Source organism: Penicillium paradoxum (genome assembly GCF_028828445.1).
Source record: "Penicillium paradoxum strain IBT 22861 chromosome Unknown utg000004l_segment0_segment0, whole genome shotgun sequence".
Taxonomy (NCBI): Eukaryota; Fungi; Ascomycota; class Eurotiomycetes; order Eurotiales; family Aspergillaceae; genus Penicillium; species Penicillium paradoxum.
Genome location: NW_026643182.1, coordinates 1,795,410 through 1,819,349, shown reverse-complemented (window position 1 = coordinate 1,819,349; position 23,940 = coordinate 1,795,410). Strand labels below are relative to the sequence as shown.

Below are 23,940 nucleotides of genomic sequence, written 5' to 3'. Positions count from 1 at the left end.
TGTCTAGGTATACATCGATCATCGATGTTAAACACGAACAAATCTGTTAACATTGCCCTGTTCCCTACAACCTTTTCTATATCATTATACTACTAAACTCGAATCGAATGAACTTCGAGCTCACCTTTTTGGTCCATTTGCTTACTATTCTTAGACTTCACTCCAAATGAGGCGAAAGGAGACCACGTGATATACCCTTCGAGCCACATACATCGATGAACTAGGGGGAGCACCTATCCTTTCGTTTTTTTCATCTTTTACCAGTTGAGTAATATTGTTTTTTAGATCTAGTTCGCGCGATAGTTTTTGATTTTGATCAATATATCTTGGGCAAGTACGGCAAAAGCAGGGTGCTGTTCGAGAATTAGCACCGGGCATCTCGGGGGTCCACATAAGCTCCCCCGATGTTCTTCGATGACATCTCTTCAACACCCACAATTTAACCCAACAGATGACGCTCGGGAAAATCACTAATCAGTACAAATGAAACCATATATCGGAATACCACTCGTGGTCGGGCTTGTCTATCGAGCCTGGTCTCGCAAATCCCTTACGCCGCTTGGCCTCGTCTTTGCGGGATGTTCAGCCGCCGCACACGCGCTCCACCCATGGTCTGCGCCAGTCGTGCTGCTTGCGGTGTTCTATTTTGGCGGGACAAAGGCTACAAAGGTATGGATTTCCTCTTGTATCGGGGGAAGCTGTATAGCACGAGATCTTCAGCGGTGACTCGACTAACAACCCCCGCGTTTTCAGGTTAAACATGACATCAAGGCCACATTGACCCTCTCCGCAACCGGTGCGCAAGGCGGCGAAGGCCCGCGAAATCACCTCCAAGTCCTGGCCAACTCCTTTGTCGCCACTATACTATCGATCGCGCATGCGATTGTCCTTGCCAAAACACCTGGCACTGAATCGTGTTTCTCTCTCGGTCAGAATGCGGCCGATATCTTGATGGTCGGGATTGTAGCGTATGTCGCTCAACTCTGCATTTCAAAGTTCCGGAGAGTATATCTAATAGCTTGTTTTTCGCAGGAACTATGCCGCCGTCGCTGCAGACACGTTCTCCTCCGAGCTCGGTATTCTCTCGAAATCCAAACCCCGCCTTATAACCTCGTTGAACCTCCGTGAAGTTCCCCCCGGTACAAACGGTGGTGTCACTACGACTGGTCTCGGAGCTGGTCTTCTAGGCTCGTTTATTGTTTCTGCGACCTCTGCTGCGGTCCTTCCGTTCTGTGCCAGCGCCGGGTTGAGGGATCGGGCTCTGTGGACCATTGTCATGACTGTTTGGGGTGCATTGGGCAGTGTGCTTGACAGCATCCTTGGCGCAACTCTACAGGCCAGTGTTGTCGATAAGATGAGTGGGAAAGTTGTAGAAGGGGAGGGTGGCCGAAAGGTGGGACTATCGCATATCCTCAGTCATAGTATGACAAGCTCTAATCTGATCTCTAGGTGCTGATTCACCCTTCGACGGGCAAGGGGATCAAAGTCGCTGATGCCCCTGCTGAGGCCACTGGCAGCTCGCTGCACAGTACCCCTACATTGCGTGGCAGGCAAGCTACAGGCACCATCGACGAAAGTCATGAAAGCAGACGCCTTGAGATTGGCCATGACTGGCTGGACAATAATGGTGTCAACCTCCTCATGGCTGCGACTATGAGTGTTGGAGCCATGGTGATCTCGCAGTGGTTCTGGGGGTTGGACGTGTCTGAGTTGCTGGTGTAGATTCTTCAACTATTCTCCAGTCTGGGCCAAGATCAGACTGATACAGGTTTGGGACATACAGTATTTTGCTCACTCTATCTTTTGTAATGGCTTAGGCTCAAATTATAATGAGATTATGTTTTCCTTTGGTTTTGAATATCTCTGCTCCAAATACACTGTGGAAAGGCAAACGGGACTTGCGCTCCAGTCGAAAGTTGTTTGTCCCAATTTCTGATACTCTCCCACCTTATTACTCTGACCTCAGTTCATGATTGTTTACTTCACTGCCCTCTCATTCACTCTGCTTTCTGTTGTCTCTCTTGCAGCTCAACAACCTAGTCTACGCAGCTACATCATACACACGCTTTTGCATAATCCATCACGTGTCTTATTTTGCCCTATCTTGTGAGTTCTGTCTATTAACGTGTCACGCGTCGAGTCCTGGGCCACCAATATGGACTCAGAAAAGCGAGAAACAAGTATCTGAGTGTTGACCCGAGCAAGCAGATCATCCTGGCCAAGATGTCGGCTGACGAGAACGCAATGCACGTCCGAGTCGCTGAGCCGAGGATCACTTTTCTGCCTGAGACCGAAGCATCGAAGATTGTGACACACGATCTTTGTCATAATGATTTGCTCTCTGTGTACAACTATGTGTCCCGGGAATACCTGATAAGTGGCATCGCCATCACACAGTCATATTGCACGCGTCTTCTTCTCCGTTGCCCTGCAGATCCCGCCAGATTCTCCGGTCTTGTCATCGAGGAACCATCCCACCTTTGGGGCGGGACAACAATCTGGCGTCTAATCAATCGATGGCTGATGCGTAATGGTAAGCGACATCGTTGCTTGATGTGGTGTCTGGGCTGACAGAATAAAAAGGACACGCCTGGTTGGAAGTTGACTCACAGGCTCCCGCAGCGATTGATCAGATCAAAAACGTTGATCCTGAGCGGTACAAGCAAATGCACTTTATCCCAGGTCCGAGATTGGAGGACTTCATCAGCGAAATCCCCGCCTATGAGACCACCGAACGGCTCTGGGACAATTACAAGGGTTTCAAAGATAGATGGTGGTCCGCAACCGTGCAGTCTCTTGAGATCCTCACTGCCGCGTCGCATGCCGTGAGAGCGGGTCGGATGGGTATCAGGGCAGATCGCGTCGTGCTGTGTGGTCTTTGTCAGACTGCAGATTTGACGAGGAAGTTCATCCTCGAGGCTCCTCATCTGCGACTACCGAATGGATACGCCCCTTTCGAGGGATTCATGCCATGTCAATCTGAGGGCGGCGAAGCACTCCCAGACTTGGCCGAATCAAAAATCATTGAGATCATAGGTGAGCTTGAAATCAATTCTATAAAGGCACTCTATTGGTCGAATGGAATGGTGGAAGAGCTACCCCATCGCCGTCCTGATTCCAACTCTTTTCGACTCTACGAAGTTGCCGGCATGTCTCATCGCGAGACTCGATACCTCTCCGTGGCAGAAAGGAAACGCTTGTCAACCCTTGACCTCGGAACTGCCCAGTGGAGCACTTTTACCAACTCTTTCGTCTTCCACGCTATCTTCGATGCTATGGATAAGTGGATCAAGACTGGCGCTGCGCCTCCACGAGGTGCCAGACTTGAAGTAAACAGAAACTGGGAGATTGAGCGGGATGAACATGGCAATGCGCTTGCTGGAGTCCGCACTGTTCACACCGACGTCCCGACTTCCAGACTGATTGACTTTTCTCCTAAGCCACGTCCGCACTGGCAGACTGGTGAGTTGTGGCAGTCCATTTCTTTATTTCTCGTCGGTTCATTAACGCATATGACAATGTTGGCAGGCAGTGAAGTGCCTTTCACTGATGTCCAAATGTGGGCTCTCTACAAGTCAGTTGAGAATTATCGACGACAGGCGGGAGAAGCTGTGGAACGACAGATTCAAGCGGGTTTCTTGTTGCCTGAAGATGCCGAGGTCCTGCGTCGTGATACTATTGAGCAAGTCTCTGTTTAGGATCTTCAGCATATGGCACGGGTCTGCTTTTGTGAAAGGCCTATGATCCTGGAGTGGTTTTTCAAATGCTCAAAGCTCAGAAACACACTCTTCTCAAATTGTTCTGTTGGACTAGGTCTGAGGTCAACTCGGCTCTTCTTGGTGTTCAGTCTCTTTAGCTAGGGCCGCTTGGCCGACTCACTACTTTCATATCAATGTAACTGGATCTTTTGGTTTGTCTTCAGAGATTGTGTAGAAAAACTCTCAAATCCGGCAGGATGCGTATGATACGTGATCCTAAGTGCTCTGCCTTATTGCTTAGAATCCCTTCGATAATTCTCGAATCATTGGTAATTGTAGCCGCCGCAGCATTGATCTGACATATGTAGGTGGCATCCATGTGTCCACGGGCGTTCTGAATGCTTACGCAGGGTCGCTGGTCAAAGTCACACAGCATCTATCTCGGCTCGAGAAGATCCAATTATACAGCTTCCTATGAGGTAAAACGACTGAATAGCTATCCAAGCTTCAGTCCTGCATGATAAATCACACTTGTAGCGCCTGGTGTAAGAATCCGGGCGATATGAGGCTCTGACATATGGGCCTACCTTCCCGATTGGGAAGTATGTTTGTTCTTGTTCCCTTAAGTAAAAGGACAACTCATTCCCTGTCGACGGCTCCGACCAGTGGCTGTGTGGTTGTCCTGGCTTAAACGTCCTACCCTTCCTTAAAAGGGTATGTCCCGAAAAGGACTGTCCAATAAAACGGACTGGTGCCAGATTCGATTCGCGCAGTCTTCTACCGAGAAAGGACTGCTAGGAGCCGACCCCCTCTTTTTTTTTCCTTGTTATTTTTGCATTGTATGTTAGACTTGCCTCACTTTTTGTTATTTTTTTTTGCTTCTAGGCTGCTTCTTCCCTTTATTGACGGCTTCTAGGCCAGCTAACATTCCAGAGCATCGACTATAAAGATAAAAAGGGAAGGCGCAACTATTACATTGGTATACTTCGGGGAAGGAGCTATCGGGCTCTTTTTTACGACGTGCACCTAATCACAACACACACACTCCCTCTATATCTGCATATCAGTTTTAGCCTATCCACAGCCCGGTCACCAACGAAATCCCATTGCTTAGCGCTGCGCCATCCTCTCTGTGATTCCTGAAACTGGGCGCCTCGTTGGTACGACATGGTCTAGTCGTACATAGCCAGGGCTTTCATTACGTCGGGGTATAAAGGCCTCCCGACTCACCCATTCAAGTTGTATGTCCTTTTCTCAGGTATGACTTGATATTATATTCCGTGTACCCGAATTCCTCGTGGTCATTGTTTCCTGTTAAAGCAGTCTTTGCTACCTACCCCAAGATCCCGCCTTCTCTCATCATGGGTCTTCTCAAGCTCTTGCTCAAAGCGATCCTCATTCCGATCGTTATCCTCATTGTCATCATTGTCGTTACCGTTCTTCTCATCAAAATGCGCCGTGACCGCAAAAAGAAAGACAAGGAGTTGGATAAGCCCTTCCAGCCACCCCCTATACAGCAATGGGTGCCGTATACCCCAGTCCAACAACCAGCCCCCGTTTATGCTAAGAATCCTGGGGCGATGGAGCAAGGACTTGGAAATGGGCGGCCTTAGTAGATATGTTTTGTTGGGTAGGAGCAGCTCTCGGAGAGAATTGTTCATTCTTGCTAACGTGCGTGTTGCAGAATATTTTGCTCCCGCAACACGTACACTCGATTTTGTTCAAATGTTTATCTCTTCATGTTTGTATAAGAATTTTTGAGCTAGTATTTTTTTTTTTGACTTGACTTCCTCTTTGTGATGTAAATCAAGGGTTGGTAATTACGCTTCTGTTACATGTATCTGTGACACAGTTCAAACTCTTGAGACCTGTACGCCGCTGAATGAGTATCAGGGGAATCCTTGCCATTCGCTATCTACGGAGTAGAGCTGAGTGGATCAGCTTTGGACCAAGGCCCACGTTGTTATATTAATACTTGTCTTCGCATTCATGGTATATCATTCTAGTTATAATCATACGCACTTTGTCTCGCGGCTAGGCCCTTAAGACTCCAGATTCTGTTATTTTCGAACCAATATGTCGGGGATTGGCTTAAATTGCATGTGGATTAGGCGTCTAATTTCCTGGGTGAATTCTGCTGCCTAAACTTCCCCTCGATTATCTCAAGGATGTTAGGATCTGCCTTGGCCAATTAGCCGGTACATGGTGGAACGGGATATGAGCACTATTTGCTGCTTGCTACCTATGTCAGACTAGTCTCCTGCATCACATAACGTATTACGAGTTATCCGTAACTTACCCAGGTATCTGTGTGATGGGTCTTTTTCTTGTCTATGTATATTGGCTGGACGCGCTAGATATCTCTGCTACGAACAGTATGAGAGTTGATTTGGGAGATCACTAGCGTAGGATTGAACCATTCCAAAAGTACGGAGTACTTCGTACTGCCTCAATTATTGATTAGAGAATCACTTTATGTGGAAATTGGCGATCCACCTCAACTCGGTCGTTTAGTGGGAGTTGGCGCCAAGTCTCAGCCCTACGAGTGGGTTCCGCCGATGACGATCCGTGCCGATTTGATTTTTCTAAAAATGGCATTCTCCTAATATACTCGTTTCATAAATTTGCTTGTCAAGAGGTTACACCCCTGGGTTTCACATTGTATCGCGTAAAACGAAAGTGTATCGATGCATCCGACAGAAAATCCATCACCACTCCATTACCATCTTAAACCAAGGATGCGTCGACGGCATCTGGGTGAACGAAGAATGCAATGGCGATGATGAGATACCTAGAAGAATTAGTACCTGAGACACCCGAAATCTTCTGATAGCCACTCACGTTCCGACCAATAAAGACCCCTCGTAGTAATTGGATCTCCCTCCTCGGATCAAGCAGTCCATCACTATCACCGAGAGGAAGAAGACCACAGTTTCAAACGGACTGTAGCGCAAGGACATGGGCTGCCCAATCACCAAACCACACATTACCAGGAAGGGGCTTACAAACAAAGCAATTTGCAATGTGCTCCCCACGATCACACCAACTGCGAGGTCCATATTGCCCTTGATGGAGGAATTAATGACAGTATTGAACTCTCCCGCATTGCCAACAATGGGAACCACAATCAGCCCAATGAAAGCCCGACTCACATGCCATTTCTCCACAAACCCGTCGACGCTGTCTACTAGACGATCAGAGCAGACGGTAACCCCGAGAGTTGCAAAAATCAAAACGATGCTAGCCGACCAAGGGCCTAGAGCGCGCTCTTCCTCTTCACCTGCGTCGTCATCGACGAACAGGTCGGAATGACTCTTCAGTTGAAAGTAGAGATAGACCAGGTAGAATGTGAGTAGGACCACGGAGGCGGCGCGGGAGAGAGTCAGGACACTGACTTCCACCTCCTCTGACTTGGATGGTATGGTTGAATAGAGCACAGATGGAATGATTAGTGTGGCAGATGATACAACCATCAAGGATGATAATATCCCACTAACATCGACGTTGAAAGTCACTGAATCTTTTGCATAGCCGCCGCAGAATAATGAAGCGCCGAGGATCTAGAGTTCAAATGAGTAAACAAATCCAATAACATTGAGCCGAAAGCCAAGCCTACCAGAAGATTTCCTGACAAGATACTGCCCACCATACTAGATTGCACGATGCTAATTTCTCCCTGTCTAACTGCAGTAATGCCCACCTACGGCGTTGCTAGCGTCAGTCTCTCGCTTAGCAGAGGATCAAAGCGTAGAACACTCACGATCATCTCGACTGCATTTCCAAATGTCGCATTGATAAGCCCCCCAACCGTCTGCCCGACACTCTTCGCGAGTTCCTCCGTGGCGAATGACAACAATGCAGCAAGAGGGAGAATCGCCAAGAAATTGCACACGAAGGAGATCGAATCACCCCACCCTTGACCCCCTGCAATAATCCCAAGAAACACACAGGGCAAAAGCAAATTGCTGTAGCTGCATGCCAGAGTCGTCTTAAACACACGTAAAACAGACTTGCCTAGGAACAGTACGCGTTTCAGCTTGGATGGGTTCGTGTCACGCAACGCCGCAGATTCCTCCCCGTTGTTTTCACGCCCGAAGGCTTCTCTGAGCAATGGGTCTTGCTCTCCAATCTCGTTTGTGCTGAAGGACCCAGACATACTTTCAGGGCCAGTCTTGGTTGGCTTTCGCAATCGTGGGTGAGACGTGTCGTTCATGGTTGCCAGGAGTGAGGGAAGACACTCAAAGAACTTTTTCACTTCGAGTGTCGAAGGGAAGATGTATTGCTCCACTGTCTCGCAGGCCGACAGTGTAACTGGATTGCGCAGACCTGTTCTACTTAAAAGGAGTGCAGGTAAAATACATGGCTGTTTCGGTGTGGTATCAATGTTACAGCATCGTTCTGTAAACGGTATCGCTGGTAATACACCGAGCCTCATGGCGAAGTACGTGGGGGAGTTTGTTTAAGTTTCACTATGTTCCTCAATCAAACATCTCTCCTTTTCAAATTTGCCTTGATCATTCTGTCGGCACGGTCATGGCCCACTTCCCGCATCGCCTGGGTCTCTTCTTAGTGCTAATACCCGTCCTCGGTATCATAGCAGGAGTTTTGAAGTGGAACAGCGCGGTAATTTTCACTCTCAACATCCTCGCACTAGTTCCTCTGTCATCATGGATCAACCGATCAGTCGAAGCACTGGGTGTCGGTGCGAGTCGGCCAGTCAATGAGCTACTGAAATCAACACTTGGAAACTCGGTGGAATTGATGGTAATATCTAACTGTTCGCTCTCTATTCGAACAGAAGTTAACCATCAATTATGCAGGTCGGCACCAATGCGATTATACAAAAGAAACCGCACATCACGCAGTCTGTGATACTTGGTAGTATTCTAAGCAATTTGCTACTGGTAAATAGATGTGATCATCAGTCAGTGTTATGAACTGGCGGCTAACACAAGCCAACAACACATGTAGGTACTCGGTGGCAGCATCTTCTTCTCAGGCTATGACCAAAAACGTCTCCGATTCGATCGCACTCTCACAACGGTCCTCTCGTCCCTCATGATGGTTGTCTTTATCCTTCTCGCCTTACCAACAATAATGGACATATTCCCATCCGGCAAAGCCACGCCGGCGGACCAGATCCTCTTCATGCAACGCGCGATAGCTCTCATTCTAGTTGGTCTCCTCCTCACCTTCCTCGTCTTTCGCCTCGGCACGCACGCGACTATGTTCGCCAGCACCCCATTCAGTCCACGAGATCAAACCCGCGATGGGCTCGAAATGCGTCAAGATCAGGCAACGAATTCCCAAATTCCGCGGTTGTATATCGGCAAGAGCCTCACAATGCTGATACTAGGGTTTGCCTCCATGTCTACGCTTGCATGCACTTATTACCTTGTCAGCAGCCTGAAAGGGTTTACAGCAGTCACAGGAGCGAACCAGTCTTTCCTTGCTGTTACGCTTGTTCCTCTGCTTGGAAACTCGGTCAGGTATTATTCAATTGTTGTTGGGTGCCGGTCCCACAATCAGGTTGAGCTTGGAATCAGAGCAGTCATCAATACCGTGTTACGAGTGACAATGCTCATTACCCCGTTGCTGATTCTAATCGGGTGGGCTTTTGATCAGCCTCTTACCCTCCGGTTTGACGGATTTGAGGCTACGATACTTTTGCTTAGCGTGGTTATTATGACTTATCTCATTTCTGATGGGCGAAGTAATTACTTCGAAGGGTTGATGTTGATTGGAACGTGAGTATCATTCGCTACTTGGGTTGATGCAAGTAATCTTTGATATTAACCTTTGGTGTTTCTGTCTAGGTATGGTATCATCACGACCTCATTTTTTGTTCGGCCTGAGGTACCGGCGAATGTGATCTACCTCGGATCTTAGGCTCGTCTATTCACACACATCATATTGCAGGAATTGCCTAAGTTATCAAGAATCATGTGGATTTTAAGAGAATACTTGTGGTTCTTGCGCCGTGTCAAGATTGCTTCAAGCTCAATGCAACCGAGATATGGAGACTACCGCGTATAAAACGCCGCAATTAGACTCAAGTACCTATGAATATAGATTAGTAAACTTATTACTCATGGTCCTTCTGAGAAAGTCTTACAGAGAAAGCAGCATCGCACCATGGATGTAAGCGTATTGCCCATCACGTAGCAGATGATTCACAACCAGGATTGCCAAGAACATAGTCACGGTTTGGAAAGAGTCGAAGAACAATGTCATCGGTTGTGCAATACACCAGCCGATAATCACCAAGAACGGTATGACAAACAGTCCAATTTGCAACAGACTATCGATGATAACTCGAATTGCAGAGTCGGTGTCACCGGTGCGCGATGCGGCAATGACGTGCACCCCCTCAGTGCTGTTGCTAGCGATCGGAATAAAGATAATAGCAATGAAGACATCGGAAACTCCAAGGGCATGCGTCATATCTCCGATACTCTCAACCAAGAGTTCTGTGCAGAACACTGTGGCGGCAACGGCTAGGACTAATCGGATGATTGATGAAGCGATTCTGGTCGGCGATGATGATTGTTCGTCGTCTTCCTCGCTACTAGATTCGACGTCGGTTGAAATGAAGAGATGCTTGTGTGTCCCGAGGTAGAAGTAGAGGTAGCCTCCATAGAGGAGGAGAAGGACTAGTGAAGTCCCTCGCGAGAATACCAGCACTTTGTCGTCGATCTCGGAGACTGGGAAAGTTGAGTACAGAGCGGTTGGTAGAAGCATGGTCACGGATGTAATCATCATCAAGGAGGACAACGTTTTTGCCAGCGCAGTATTGAATTCCAGAATATCCCTATTGTACGAAGCGGTGACGAGGCAGCAGCCGAATACCTAGACCCGGTTGTCAGTTTGATAGAGTCGCCAGTCTTTGGAGCACTTACAAGCAGAATATCCGATAGGATACTGCCGACCATGACAGACTGCGCAAATGATATCTCGCCATGGACTAGAGCCAGAACTCCCGCCTGTGCTGAGTTAGCATAGTGTTGTCTTGTAGTTCCAGGGCATTGTTGAAACACACCGTAAGCTCTACGGTGTTTCCGAAGGTGGCACTGAGCAAGGCGCCTTGTAGCTCTCCGAGATGTGCGGCGAGTTCTTCGGACGAGATCGAGATCATCTCAGATAAGGATATAATGGCGCTGATGTTCACCACGAGAACTATCGTCGAATGCCAATTGAATATCTTGGCAACACCGGCCAGAGGCAGAAGCACCATCACCATCCATCCATGTCTGGTATTCATTGTATTCAGTCCTCCTTGCGCAGGCATATTGAAGAATCCGTGAAAGCGATTCCAAGGATCTATATCTGCATCTCGAGGTTGCTGTTGAACTTGACGGGGACTTAGCTCTGGTCCACAGGGCTCTGGTTGCCTGGGCATGTCACGGCGAGAGAGCATGGTACAGATGGAAACAGTCAAATTGGATCCGTGGCTATGTTGAAGCTTAAGTGCAATGCGACCAGGGATCGGGAAACCAAAATCAGACGACGGTCAGTTGTGTTCCCAATGTTACAGACTGTCCTACGTTAAATACGGTAACTTTCCCAATTAAAGCTCATCCAAAGTTACATAGTACAGCCCTATTACCAGCGCGAAACGGTTCGAACGGCCTCGACTCCACTGAATACGGAAGGCGCGATAGGGCTGAGCCGGTATTTACCCGAGTTTTAATACGTTCAGGCAACAGCATTTTCGGTATGTTTCAGCCTTATGAGGCATTTGATACGCAGTTCTCTCTATAAATATCCGAGGTATCACGCTACTGGAGGATCGGCATATTATTCCACAATCGTTACAGGGGGAACACCGACACTAGTAAGCCTTGCTGGTATTGTCATCAATCACAAATGCTGGAGTCGTGTTCTTGTTCTTGTTCCCCCTCCTCCTTGGCAATGCGTTCACAGCCCACGACTATTATCTCCTATCATCTCTGAAGGAGCCGCATATCCATCGTTCAACGCTTACCGTGACTTGATTGAAGTAACCAAATCAACTACATCAATTCATCTATCGGCGATCTGAAGGTCCTCCAACGCGCATAAGCGATAGGATCCTCCTTATCGGATCATCCCACTCGGACACCTCATAACGACATTGGCCCGTAATTGGATCAACCCATCTTGCCCTGTCTGTGACTTATGGACAAACACCCTCCCTCGGTCGAATCGCTTCAGAGGGAGGTCACTGAACTCATTACGACATATCATGGCCGACACCGGACGAAAGAAGCGACCGAACTGGAGGCTGCGATGACGACAGCGGGGAAGCGTGCTTCTGCGACCGACACCGACCGCGATCCAACGGCAATAATTCTCGAAGAACTATCCACATGTATGAGAAGATGCTTGCAGGCTAAGCTGTGGATCGTGGCTGTAGATCTCGGGATCTTGGTGATGGTATCCTGCGAGAACCTGAAAGGCGAGCGAGACTCGATGACCTTGACCGCGATGAACAATCTCGCATCGGCCTATTTGGGCCGTGGGCAACTAACCCAAGCTGCGGCTCTCGCTTCCCGAGTCGTCGAGTTGAGACGGAATATTCTTGGCGAGACCCATCCCCAGACGTTGACTTCGATGACAAACCTTGCTTCTGTGTATCGCAGTCAGGGCCTTTGGCATGATGCGCTCAAGCTCGATGTGCGGATCTTGGAGATGAAGAAGAAGACCATAGGCCCCAGGCATGCGTCTACCTTGGGTTCGATGTCAAATTTGGCTCTCTCATATTCCAATCTTGGTTGGCATGAGAAAGCCGAGTCGATCACGAAACAACTAGTTGATCTTGGAGAAAAGGAATTACCTCGTACGAACTCCTCGCTTTTAAATTGGAAACTCAGTCTCGCATCAGCATACAGGGATCAGGGTAAGTTGGATTCCGCTGAGAAGCTGGAGCTGGAGGTCCTGGCCGCTAGTCGAGATATTAATGGACCACATAGTCCATTCACACTCATCGCTATGGCCAATCTTGCATCTACATACCGTGAACAAGGTCGATTTTCCGATGCCGAACGGCTTGAGAAGGAAGTCGTGACTGGCAGTGAGAGCGGACTCGGCGAGGCACACCCGCAAACGCTCATGTCCATAAGCAATCTAGCTTCAACTTATCGCAATCAAGGCCGACTCGAAGAAGCGAAGAATCTCGGGGAGAAGGCAACGACAGTGATGAAAGAGGTGCTAGGGGAGCATCATCCCCATACGCTGGTCGCCATGGCGGATCTCGCCGTCACATATCAGATGAACAGGCAATCAACAGATGCGGAGAGATTGGCTTCCCGGTCTCTTCGTTTGATGGAAGCAACACTCGGCAAAGATCATCCGCACACGCTCTGCGCAATGGCCAATCTAAGCTTCATATACCAGTCGCAGAGCAAGTGGGATGCTGCCGGGGAAATAGCGGAGACGCTATATGCGCGCAGGGAAGAGATATTTGGGAAGGAGCATCCAGAGACCGTGGCGGCTCTGGAGGAGCTGACGAAAGTAGCGCGGGTAGAGGCAGCAAATCAGAATGCACAACAGACATTGTATTAGACTATTTCTAGGTCTCAATATTGGAGAGGCGTTGTCGAGTGTTTCCGCGCAATGATAGCGTGTAAGGTTAGAATCTACGTAGGTACTTCAAATGTTGACATTTTATATCGAGGGACACGGGACTCCGAGAAGGTTGCCACAGGATCCAAACCCACCTGGGCAGTTTCTCCTATCTCCACAACCTTAACCCACTTGCGTTACACGTATTTCCAAGCTCTGTATCTTACCGTATCTGTATTTCCCGAGAACAGGCGATGTGTGCACCCCCATTCCTTCCAGGTTTCTCTCATTTCCCCGATACCTTCTTCATGCAAGGATGTCAACTTTGAGAGCTGGGAGGGCTCGTCTGTCCTCTGGTCTCTTTCGAACGGTAAGCTTACGAATTTGTGATTCGGTCGAACGAGCGCATCTTATTGACGATACGTAGATCCTCCGATCAAAACGTACGACCGAACAATCCACGGAATTGACTCCATGCACTTTTTCTCTCGACCCTAACGTGCTTGGGGATATTGCTCAATCCAAAGACATCCAGGCACTCCAAGCCTTTGGTGGCGTACGGGGTCTAGAGGAAGCACTACGCACCGATGTCCAATCTGGTCTAAGCCTGGACGAGACGTACCTGGATGTTCATGGGAATGTTGCCGCAAGCATCACAGGTACTAAGCTCACGGAGAAGGCCACTCTCTCTGGACCTGTTGTATTGGTGGATCTCCATCGAGATGCATTTGTTGACAGGAGGAGAGTCTTCGGGGACAATCGCCTACCCACGACACCATCCCCGAGCTTCTTGTCGTTGATGTGGGCAGCTTATAACGATCCCGTCCTCTTCCTTTTAACTGCAGCTGCTATCATCTCACTCGCTTTGGGTCTGTACCAGACATTCGGGACCAAGCATTCTGCCGACAATCCGCCCGTCGAATGGGTGGAAGGTGTTTCGATCCTCGTCGCCATCGTCGTCATTACTCTCGCCGGTGCCGCGAATGATTACCAAAAGGAATGCAAGTTTCGAAAACTCAACAAAAAGCAACAAGCTCGCGATGTCTGGGCCCTTCGCTCCGGAAAGACTCACGAAATCCCGATCTCGGACGTTGTGGTCGGGGATATGATCCACATCAGTCCTGGGGATATTGTGCCTGCAGATGGGGTTCTAATAAGGGGTCATCAGATTAAATTGGACGAGTCTTCAGCAACTGGCGAGTCTGATCCAGTCGATAAAACCCCTATTGAGACAAACCAGAGCGACTCTCAACAGGCGGCGGATCCCTTCATCCTGTCTCATACCAAGGTTGTGGAAGGCGTGGGTTTCTATCTTGTCCTGGCTACGGGTTCAAAATCAAGCTACGGAAAGATTCTCCTTTCCCTCGACACCGATATAGGATTTACCCCGCTTCAAATAAGACTTAGCAATCTTGCAAAGAACATCGCCAGGTTCGGTGCATTTGCGGCTCTTGTGCTCTTCTTGATCTTGTTCATTCAGTTCTGTGTTGGGCTCCGGTACAGGAACGATTCTGCTTCAGACAAGGGACAATCATTTTTGGATGTCTTCATTCTAGCCCTGACTGTTGTTGTGATCGCTGTTCCCGAGGGACTCCCCTTGGCAGTTACACTTGCATTGTCCTTTGCAACTACCCGAATGATGAGAGATAATAACTTGGTTCGACAACTCAGAGCATGTGAGACGATGGGCCAAGCTACGGATATCTGCTCAGACAAGACCGGGACATTAACGCAAAACGAGATGACTGTCGTGTCGGGTTTCTTCAGTGGTACCTTGCAATTTACCGATCAAGCTAGCATTTCAGAAACTTCGGGTGAAGAACCCTCTGTGGCGAAATGTATGAGCAAGCTCTCAAAGCAATCAAGTGCCCTTTTGAAGCAAGCCATTGTCCTAAACTCGACTGCAATCGAAAGTGAACATGGGGAGGATCGGCAGTTCCTTGGGTCCCAAACGGAGGCTGCTTTATTGAGATTCTCTCGGGACTATCTAAATTTGGGTCAACTTGACTACGAGCGGGCCAATGCAAAAATCGTGGATCTTTTACCTTTTGATGCTTCGCGAAAATACATGATTTCAATTTCAAAGCTTACCACCGGTTCCTATCGAGCATATATTAAAGGGGCCCCTGAGATTCTTCTCGCGAAATGTGTCACGACAATTGCGCAGCCAATGCAAGGAATCGAAACTGCACCACTCACGGACGAAGGTGTGGAAAAGATACGTCAGACAATTTCCCAGTATGCCTCGAGATCTTTGCGCACGATTGCCATTTGCTTCCGTGATTTCGAAAATCTACCCTTCATGGGTGAGGGCGAGGTCGTCAATTTCGAAGAGGTTGCGAAAGATCTCACATTCCAAGGTGTTCTGGGTATACAAGACCCTCTCCGAGCCGATGCACGGGATGCTGTAGAAACCAGTCACAATGCGGGCCTTACTGTACGAATGGTTACTGGTGACAACCTTATTACAGCAAGAGCCATTGCAGAAGAATGCGGAATAATTCGCGGGCCAGATGATATTGTAATGGAGGGTGGTGCATTTCGCGGGCTAAGCGAATCCCAGCAGAAGGAGCTGGCCCCACGCCTCAAGGTTTTAGCTCGATCTCGTCCAGATGATAAGCGAATTCTGGTTCAGTGCCTGAAGGATCTCGGTAGAGTCGTTGCTGTCACTGGAGATGGCACCAACGATGCTCCTGCCCTTGCAGCTGCTGACATCGGATTCTCGATGGGAATCTCTGGCACTGAGATTGCTCGGGAGGCATCCTCAATCGTTCTAATGGATGATACATTCTCTTCAATTGTCAAGGCTATTATGTGGGGAAGGGCAGTCAGTGATGCTGTGAAGAAGTTCTTGCAGGTAGGACTGAGGGCTTATCAACGATATCACCCCTTTATGACCGTTAGAGCTAACATTGATTCTCTAGTTCCAAATTACCATTACTTTTACTTCTGTTGGCCTTGCATTTGTGTCAGCGGTGGCCAATTCATCACAGGAATCGGTTCTGACCCCAGTACAGCTCATGTGGGTGAACCTATTTCAAGATACCCTAGCAGCTCTGGCACTAGCAACCGACCCTCCTTCTCGACGTATCCTTGACCGCAAACCCGAGCCCGTATCTACACCCTTGATTACTCCGATCATGTGGAAGATGATAATCGGCCAGTCTTTATATCAGATGGCCGTCACACTCATTCTGTACTTTGCAGGCTCTTCAATCTTTTCCTATAAAACTGCTGTTGAGACATCACAGCTGCAGACTGCTGTATTCAACACTTACGTGTGGATGCAAATATTCAATATGTACAAGTACGTGAGAATCACCCTCATTTATTTGCCTTGTTAACCTTCTTGCAGCAACCGACAAATCGAGCGATCTTTCAACCTTCTCGAAGGAATACATCACAATTGGCTCTTTATTGCGATCACCTGCATCATGATGGGGGCTCAAATACTGATCATGTTTGTCGGCGGGCGAGCGTTCTCAATCACAAAATTGACCGGCGATCAATGGGCTTATTCCGTTGTTCTCGGTGCAATTTCGATTCCCATTGGCTTCCTGTTGCAAGGAATACCCACAATCATTATTGAGAAACCAATGGCCGGCATGGAAAGAATATGGCAGCGATTGCGTCGTCGATGATTTTCTAATCTTTCATATCTTTGTCATATTTTGTTTTGTTGTTCGCCTAATCGCACGAGCGTCTTCGAATCTTGCACGGCCATCCAGACGGAACACATGTAAACTGGCTTTTGAATACCCATTCCTTTTCAGGATCTACCTGCTCAATATCGTAGTCTCTGATAAGAGTTGCCATCAACTTGAGCATTTCGAATTGGGCGAGATTGCGACCGGGACATTGGTTGTAGCCAGCCCCCCACTGTAATAAAAGTGTTAGTTGGTTTTGTGAAAAAGAGTAATTACTGGCATTGAGTGCATACATGGATCAAAAACGAGTCAATCTTGCTGGTATCGCTTTGAAGCCAGCGATCTGGATTGAAGCTGTTGCAATCCTCGCCAAAGATCTCTGGGCTACGATGGAAGACCCATGTATTTATGCTGAGAACAACCTAAAGCAGAGAAATCAGCATCAATCCAACTAGCAATCGGCATAGAGCCACTGTGATCATTCTTACTCCTTCGGGGAAATATCGGCCGGCGATGGTCATTCCGCCTTGAGGCACCACTCGGGGAAGACCACCAACAACAGCGGAATGGAAACGGTACGCCTCTTTCAGCTATTTGGAAATGTCAGTCTAAGTAAATCTAATCAAATAGTGAGTGACTACTCACACAAGCTTGGAGGAACGGTAACTTCTGCGCTTCGTTATACTGAACTATACGCGAGAGTTCACCTCGACTTTGAGCAGCATCAATCTCCTCGCGCAGTCGCCGCAAATACTGAGGATTTCGCAGCAGGAAATAAACAAATGCCTGAGCCGCAGCACCAACGGTCTCAGCTCCAGCCCCGATATTCGCAACAGCCGCCGCAAAGATCTCATTCTCGGCCATGCGATCGGGATACTTAGCGCGAACATCCAACCAGCGCTGCATCATATCATTTCTGACTTCAGGATTCTTCTTTCGGGCATCAATGGCCGCAAGACAGGTATCGAAGATATGCGAAGAAGGCTGAATCCCAATCCGGCTGAGTAGCGGATTCCCCAACGTCAGATTGTGCAGCCAGGTATAATGACCCATGACTGCGATGTACAATGCGAGGGCTTTTGTGTTTGCCACTGCATTTCTGATATCTGTGCCTGTTTTTACGAAGCCGAATGACTTGGAAAATGTGACTTCGCCCAAAACATCGAAGGCAAAGAAGCTGAACCAGTCGTCGAGCGGCACTGTTCCGTTCTGCTTGCTTAATTCGTCGAATCGGTCCTCGAGGCATTGCAGGATTGCGTCCACATGTGGCTCGGATTTGATGATGTTTGATAGTTCAAAGCCGGCTGCTACATTGCGTGACTTCTCGATGTGCCGTTTTGGGTCCAGTTCGGACATCTGGTTCACATAGTGAAAGTCTGGTAGACTGAAGATGGAGTACCATGAACCCTTTTGGAGAATCGTTAAGACTAGGGTGTAATTCGATCTCTAGAATTGCTGCATACCTTCGCAATGTTTGCGTGTAGAAGCTGCTTCACTGCGTCCGGGTGAGAGACGCTGACTTCATTTTCCGCAATGCGAACGAAGTAGCCTATTGCGCTTGTTAGTCACAGAACAGTACAAAGACTGAGAGATAAACCCACCGTGTTTCTTGTGCAATTTGATCATCTCTTCCTCGCCATGTCCTTTCCATAAATGGTAAACCTTCCACAATGTGGAAAATGAAGCCACAAAGGGGCCTGGTATATCACTGATGGGGGTCCAATATCTGCGAATCACCGCTCGCACAAGGAAGCCGACAATCGCCAGAAGCCATAGCTTACACAGGGTGACCAAGGGCCCTGAGATATATGCAAGTAAAGAGACCATTGCGATTAGCGATATCTAGTGTACACAGTGGGTTGGCATGCTCTGGAAATGCGAAACTGAAGTTATACCCAGAGGGATTTGGGGATTGGAATTGGATCTGGCTTAAAGCGACCCACGGACTTTTCATAAAAGCAGTTTGTCCGCGACTTCTCCTGAAACCACCGTTTCGTCTGGCGCTTTGCATCTAAACCGCAATCGTGAAAGCGGCATGCGTGAGCATTGTTCCGGCCGGGTCTTTGGTGGGGCCGCGCATTGACAGACTTATCAGAACGGACGTGGATATTAACTGCTAGCACAGATTGGGGATGGTGTTATTGTCCCAGAGCTAAACGGTTAGCTACTGTTAGCTTGGTGCTAAGCAACAGGGATCGTAGATGAAGGAGGGGATCACGCTAATGGTTTGCCGAGGTGACCTGGGATCCGGTTCATCGCAGCTGATCTCGCGGATTTCGCCATCTTGGAGATGCAGTGAGGTCTCTGAATCTTGTTCAAGGCACAGTTATGATGTCGCCACCCACATATCCAGCGGCCTTTCTGGCGGAGGATCGTCGCCAGCCGGCGATCATCGGCATGGTCACTGTCACAGTTCTCTCGTTCATTGTTGTGTGCGTTCGTCTATATGCTCGAGGTTATTTGATTCATGAACTAGGACGGGATGATGTTGCAATTGTGCTTGCGCAGGTAATATACCTAGCAACCCGGTATTTGCGATCTCTGACATCAAGTTGACATGTCTCTAGTTGGTCAGTTGGATAGTCTTGGGCCTATCGTCGATGGTCATCCAATATGGCTCTGGTCGACATCTCGCGGCATTGATGAAGACCCCAGACACGTTGGTCCATATGTACAAGTGGCTCGTCGGGGCTCAACTCGTTTATATGTTCAATCTTTGGCTGTGCCGGATCTCAGGTCTTGCCTTCTATGCTCGTCTCAACAATATGCCGCGATTCACCCTTTATCTTGGTATATCCTTCGTGTTTGTAACGGCTGTGTACGTGGCGCAAACACTGATCATTGCTCTGCAGTGTGTGCCTCTCGCTGCGCTGTGGGGTGGTGCAGAGGGTAAATGCATAGGATCGGAGGCTGTATTTATTTCGACTTCTGGCCTCACCATCGCTTGTGATTTGCTTATATTGCTGTTGCCAATGAGGATTATTTTTTCGCTGCAAGCAAAGCTAGCAATAAGGATAGCGCTGGCGGTTGTACTTTGCATGGGTATTTTGTAAGTTGTTCCCCGATTCTCGTATTCGACGTCGTCGGAGCTCAGTTGCTAATATGGGTCTATTGCCTAGTGCGGTTATGTAAGTAGTTTTCATATCCTCGATGATTCATTCCTAACTCACAAGACAGAACATCCATTCTTCGAATGGTATCCATGATTGTCGCCCTTCAAAATCCGGAAGATGCAACGTGGTACTTCTCTGTTGTGATGGCATGGTCTTGCACAGAAATCAGTACCGCCATCATTGCTCTTTCTATTCCGGCGTTGCGCACTTTATTCGGAATCTTAGAGCAGAACCGCTCGACGAAAGACCAGGATGACTCAAATGATACGGTATCCATTGGTCTTCGATCGATTCCTTGGCCAGCAAAGCGACGAGTATTCGAGGGTTCTCATGTTTATGCGACAAAGACGACAGCTGAAGTCGACCCTGAACGAAATCCAAGTCAGGAGGCACTTTGGGACACCAAGGATATGCATGAAATTCGAATTATCGACACGGTTCACGTGGATTATGACAGGCCACGATTCATTTAGACGCCAATAAAAACAGTGGGCTGCGTTATTTTTGTCATTTCGCGCACTAACTGAATGTATAATAAAATCTTTTGATGTGACAGAATCCGCGAGAATAGATGGCACAATATTACGTTTGACATGTATGCTCAACTAGCCAATGAGCTACTATTCTGCTTGCACGCTGCTTTGGTGAAGCTAATCTAAGCAGTGAGTGGACCGATTCATTTGGATGTGACCTTCCTGCCGACTATTTTCATTTCCGGACGCTCCATAGCCCGGAAAGACATTATCGATATCAGCCAACGGTCCAGCAGTTGCGCGCTAGCCGATGATATAGGGTTCGGCGAACACCTTCTGAACTAACAGGTTTTCCCAGTCCGAGCATGAGATGGCTTGATTTCGGCAAAAAAGGCCCCTCGGGGATGAATTGCTACAACTGATTCGTCCTTTTCGGCAGGGTCATGCAAGCATGCAAGCTGGGAGGTATTGACCATATCGGAGAAATGGACAGATACGAACGCCTCTAGTTGGGTGGGGAGACAATCGGGCTAAAAATGCATGGGTGCGCATTTACCAACACCATCCAACTTCCAAAACTAGCAATTCTCCGTGAGATGTAGTGCATTGCATACGGTTACGGGGTACCGTTATGTTGATCCCTCACGAGCCTGGGTGCGATTGTGTTTTGAATTGGTCAGACCCTTGGGACCATTGAACCACCATCAATGCTAGGTACGTTCTGATTGCCCTTTTTTTCTCTTTTCCCTCGCCACCTATCTGTGGAAGCTGTCAAAAGCACCGAGATTTCTACGAGGACACGTGCGTTCGCGTCCAGAGGCCCGGTCAGCCAACTGTGAACACGACGTACCCCGGGACAAAGTACTCCAGGGACAAAGTTAGAACTTGTCTTCCAGAACAGAGCCATGCGACAAGTCCGGGGACCTCTTATACACCCACGTGTAGGTTATCAGGGCTCTCATAGGCAGATGTGGGCCGTGCGCCCCCACCCCCGCCAAGAGCCGCAATCGTCCAATGGCCGTCAGCCGGAGCCAATCAACGGTCGTCTGCACCTAATCTATACCTAATCGGGTTCTGTTCCATGGTAGCTTGAACTGAAATGTGCTACGCCCTCGTTGCCAAGACCGTGCCAATTTGCTTGAAGCCATAAGCTTGCGGAAATGAGCTTTTCTACTCTTGGCCAGACCTTTTCACGCATTTGCTCTCCACCAAGGGAACGGGCGATGGCTGATGGGCTCCGATTGCGAGTAGGACCAGCACGTGTGGTCAGGATGGCCCAAAAGGGCAGTCGTCCTGGTGAGGGTTGCTTGCCACGGGGTCCATATCAGCCGTGGGAAGTAGAGAGATCAGATCTACCCATGAAAGCTTCCTTGCATACATAAAAGGCAGTCAATTCGTCTTGGTCTTGATTATTCTTCTCTCCGTGCAACACAAAAGCCCAGTACTGAGTCCTGACTTGATACTTGACTCGATACAAACTACCAAGATGTATCTCCACCAGTATGATTACATCTTTGCCATCGGCACGTTGTTTGCAATGCTTGACGCATTCAATAACGGTGCGAGTAAGTACCACAGCCTCCTATTCTATACTCGTGTGACATCGGCTAACCCTTGCACTTCCAAAGACGATGTTGCCAACGCCTGGGCTACCAGTGTCTCTTCTCGATCCATTACCTATCGCCAGGCTATGATCCTCGGTACACTTTTTGAATTTCTCGGAGCAGTTACTGTCGGTGCCCGTACCGCCGATACTATCAAGAACGGTATTATCCCCAACACAGCCTTCAGGGATAATGCCGGCGTCCAAATGCTTGCCTTCACCTGTGCCCTCGCCGCTGCTTCCACCTGGGTGATGTGGTGCACCCGACACTCTGCCCACGTCTCCTCAACCTACTCCCTCATCTCTGCCGTTGCCGGTGTCGGTGTTGCAACTGTTGGCGCTTCCCAGGTCCAGTGGGGCTGGAACAATGGCAAGGGTCTCGGTGCCATCTTCGCTGGTCTGGGCATGGCTCCTGTCATTTCTGGTGGCTTTGCCGCTGTGATCTTCATGCTCATCAAGTTCATCGTGCACATGCGGAAAAATCCCATCCCCTGGGCTGTCTGGAGTGCTCCTTTCTTCTTCCTGGTTGCTGCCACTATTTGCACACTTTCCATTGTGTACAAGGGTTCTCCCAACCTCGGTCTGAACAAGAAGCCTTCCTGGTACATTGCTGCCGTCACCATGGGCACTGGTGGTGGTGTTTGTCTGCTGTCTGCCATCTTCTTTGTTCCTTGGCTCCATTCCCGCATCATCAAGAGGGACTCCACCGTCAAATGGTGGATGGTCATCCAGGGGCCTCTTCTCTTCAACCGTCCAGTTCCCACCGATTCGGAGGTCGCCAAGGTTCCCAACTATGCTGTCATTCAAGACGATGAAGATCACGAGCCTCAATTGAAACTTGATGAGAAGACCCCCACCACCGGTGTTGCCTCCATCCCCAGCTCTACCGAGGAGCGATCCGTGGAGAAGCTCGAGGCCAACCAGCTCTCTTACCGCGAGCTCATGGCCCAGTCTGACGCCCGCCACAACGCCAAGCTCATCAACAGCCGTGGTCCTCTCGGCTGGGCTATGCGTCTTCTCCGCGACAATCCCATGGGCCCCGGTGAGATCTACGAGATCCGCAACATGAAGTGCTTCCTGAAACGCCTCCCCGCCGTCTGCACCGTCGGCCTTCTCTACGGTTTCCATTACGACATTCACAGCGCCCAAAGTGGTATCGAGGGTACTCCCGAGGGTGACCGCATGAAGCGCGTCTACGCCCACGCCAAGAAATACCCCAACGAAGTCGAGCACACCTACTCCTTCATCCAGATCATCACCGCTTGCACTGCCTCTTTCGCCCACGGTGCCAATGATATCGGTAACTCCGTCGGTCCCTGGGCCGCCATCTATTCCGCCTGGTCCACCGGTACCCCGGCTGCTTCCAAGTCTCCCGTTCCTGTCTGGCAACTTGCCGTTCTGGCTATCTGCATTTCCATCGGTCTTTGCACTTACGGATACAACATCATGAAAGGTGAGCAATGATCCTTCTTCATCCCAGTATTTCTTCTTTTTTACTAACGTTGTACTAGTGATGGGTAACAAGATCACCTACCACTCGCCCTCCCGCGGCTCCTCCATGGAGATGGGCGCCGCCATCACTGTGCTGGTTTTCTCGCAGTTCTCACTCCCCGTTTCCACATCCATGTGCATCACCGGCGCTACGGTCGGTGTCGGACTCTGCAATGGATCCCTCAAGGCTGTCAACTTCCAGCGTGTCGGTCTGTTGGTGTTCGCATGGATTATGACCATCCCCATCGCCGGTACGCTAGGTGGATGTCTGATGGGTTTGGTTCTTAACGCTCCTCATTTCGCCATCGGGGCTTAGACCTTGGGCATTTCTTTGTTTTTCTTGCATCAGTTGCACATGATTTCACTGCGTAT

The 23,940-nt window shown here is 49.0% G+C and overlaps 11 protein-coding genes across 11 annotated transcripts; 8 read left to right on the top strand and 3 right to left on the bottom strand.

The window, feature by feature from the left end:
- Positions 1 to 483: 483 nt before the first annotated feature.
- N7457_004419 (DUF92 domain-containing protein) lies at positions 484 to 1,722 on the top strand (the record flags this gene model as incomplete). The annotated part of the gene is made up of 4 exons (XM_057175464.1): positions 484 to 669; positions 754 to 968; positions 1,033 to 1,393; positions 1,450 to 1,722. 4 exons carry the CDS (start codon positions 484 to 486, stop codon positions 1,720 to 1,722), a joined length of 1,035 nt encoding a protein of 344 aa, XP_057032511.1.
- Positions 1,723 to 2,223: 501 nt separating this feature from the next.
- On the top strand, positions 2,224 to 3,698 carry N7457_004418 (uncharacterized protein; the record flags this gene model as incomplete). The annotated part of the gene is made up of 3 exons (XM_057175463.1): positions 2,224 to 2,533; positions 2,584 to 3,462; positions 3,529 to 3,698. 3 exons carry the CDS (start codon positions 2,224 to 2,226, stop codon positions 3,696 to 3,698), a joined length of 1,359 nt encoding a protein of 452 aa, XP_057032510.1.
- A 1,361-nt stretch (positions 3,699 to 5,059) lies between these two features.
- Positions 5,060 to 5,311, top strand: N7457_004417 (uncharacterized protein; the record flags this gene model as incomplete). The annotated part of the gene is made up of 1 exon (XM_057175462.1): positions 5,060 to 5,311. The coding sequence occupies one exon, from the start codon at positions 5,060 to 5,062 to the stop codon at positions 5,309 to 5,311; it is 252 nt and encodes an 83-aa protein (XP_057032509.1).
- Positions 5,312 to 6,425: 1,114 nt separating this feature from the next.
- On the bottom strand, positions 6,426 to 7,911 carry N7457_004416 (uncharacterized protein; the record flags this gene model as incomplete). The annotated part of the gene is made up of 4 exons (XM_057175461.1): positions 6,426 to 6,489; positions 6,540 to 7,258; positions 7,315 to 7,398; positions 7,459 to 7,911. The coding sequence occupies 4 exons, from the start codon at positions 7,909 to 7,911 to the stop codon at positions 6,426 to 6,428; spliced, it is 1,320 nt and encodes a 439-aa protein (XP_057032508.1).
- Positions 7,912 to 8,231: 320 nt separating this feature from the next.
- Positions 8,232 to 9,587, top strand: N7457_004415 (uncharacterized protein; the record flags this gene model as incomplete). The annotated part of the gene is made up of 4 exons (XM_057175460.1): positions 8,232 to 8,462; positions 8,519 to 8,602; positions 8,670 to 9,445; positions 9,515 to 9,587. 4 exons carry the CDS (start codon positions 8,232 to 8,234, stop codon positions 9,585 to 9,587), a joined length of 1,164 nt encoding a protein of 387 aa, XP_057032507.1.
- A 134-nt stretch (positions 9,588 to 9,721) lies between these two features.
- On the bottom strand, positions 9,722 to 10,986 carry N7457_004414 (uncharacterized protein; the record flags this gene model as incomplete). Its single annotated transcript, XM_057175459.1, has 4 exons — positions 9,722 to 9,758; positions 9,814 to 10,547; positions 10,598 to 10,681; positions 10,738 to 10,986. 4 exons carry the CDS (start codon positions 10,984 to 10,986, stop codon positions 9,722 to 9,724), a joined length of 1,104 nt encoding a protein of 367 aa, XP_057032506.1.
- Positions 10,987 to 11,855: 869 nt separating this feature from the next.
- Positions 11,856 to 13,241, top strand: N7457_004413 (uncharacterized protein; the record flags this gene model as incomplete). Its single annotated transcript, XM_057175458.1, has 1 exon — positions 11,856 to 13,241. One exon carries the CDS (start codon positions 11,856 to 11,858, stop codon positions 13,239 to 13,241), a length of 1,386 nt encoding a protein of 461 aa, XP_057032505.1.
- A 316-nt stretch (positions 13,242 to 13,557) lies between these two features.
- On the top strand, positions 13,558 to 16,882 carry N7457_004412 (ATPase P-type K/Mg/Cd/Cu/Zn/Na/Ca/Na/H-transporter; the record flags this gene model as incomplete). The annotated part of the gene is made up of 4 exons (XM_057175457.1): positions 13,558 to 13,611; positions 13,669 to 16,098; positions 16,166 to 16,548; positions 16,597 to 16,882. 4 exons carry the CDS (start codon positions 13,558 to 13,560, stop codon positions 16,880 to 16,882), a joined length of 3,153 nt encoding a protein of 1,050 aa, XP_057032504.1.
- A 46-nt stretch (positions 16,883 to 16,928) lies between these two features.
- N7457_004411 (cytochrome P450) lies at positions 16,929 to 18,715 on the bottom strand (the record flags this gene model as incomplete). Its single annotated transcript, XM_057175456.1, has 6 exons — positions 16,929 to 17,120; positions 17,182 to 17,310; positions 17,377 to 17,478; positions 17,534 to 18,295; positions 18,352 to 18,437; positions 18,490 to 18,715. 6 exons carry the CDS (start codon positions 18,713 to 18,715, stop codon positions 16,929 to 16,931), a joined length of 1,497 nt encoding a protein of 498 aa, XP_057032503.1.
- Positions 18,716 to 19,219: 504 nt separating this feature from the next.
- On the top strand, positions 19,220 to 20,474 carry N7457_004410 (uncharacterized protein; the record flags this gene model as incomplete). Its single annotated transcript, XM_057175455.1, has 3 exons — positions 19,220 to 19,396; positions 19,456 to 19,937; positions 20,066 to 20,474. 3 exons carry the CDS (start codon positions 19,220 to 19,222, stop codon positions 20,472 to 20,474), a joined length of 1,068 nt encoding a protein of 355 aa, XP_057032502.1.
- A 1,486-nt stretch (positions 20,475 to 21,960) lies between these two features.
- Positions 21,961 to 23,884, top strand: N7457_004409 (inorganic phosphate transporter; the record flags this gene model as incomplete). The annotated part of the gene is made up of 3 exons (XM_057175454.1): positions 21,961 to 22,039; positions 22,103 to 23,530; positions 23,589 to 23,884. 3 exons carry the CDS (start codon positions 21,961 to 21,963, stop codon positions 23,882 to 23,884), a joined length of 1,803 nt encoding a protein of 600 aa, XP_057032501.1.
- Positions 23,885 to 23,940: the final 56 nt, after the last annotated feature.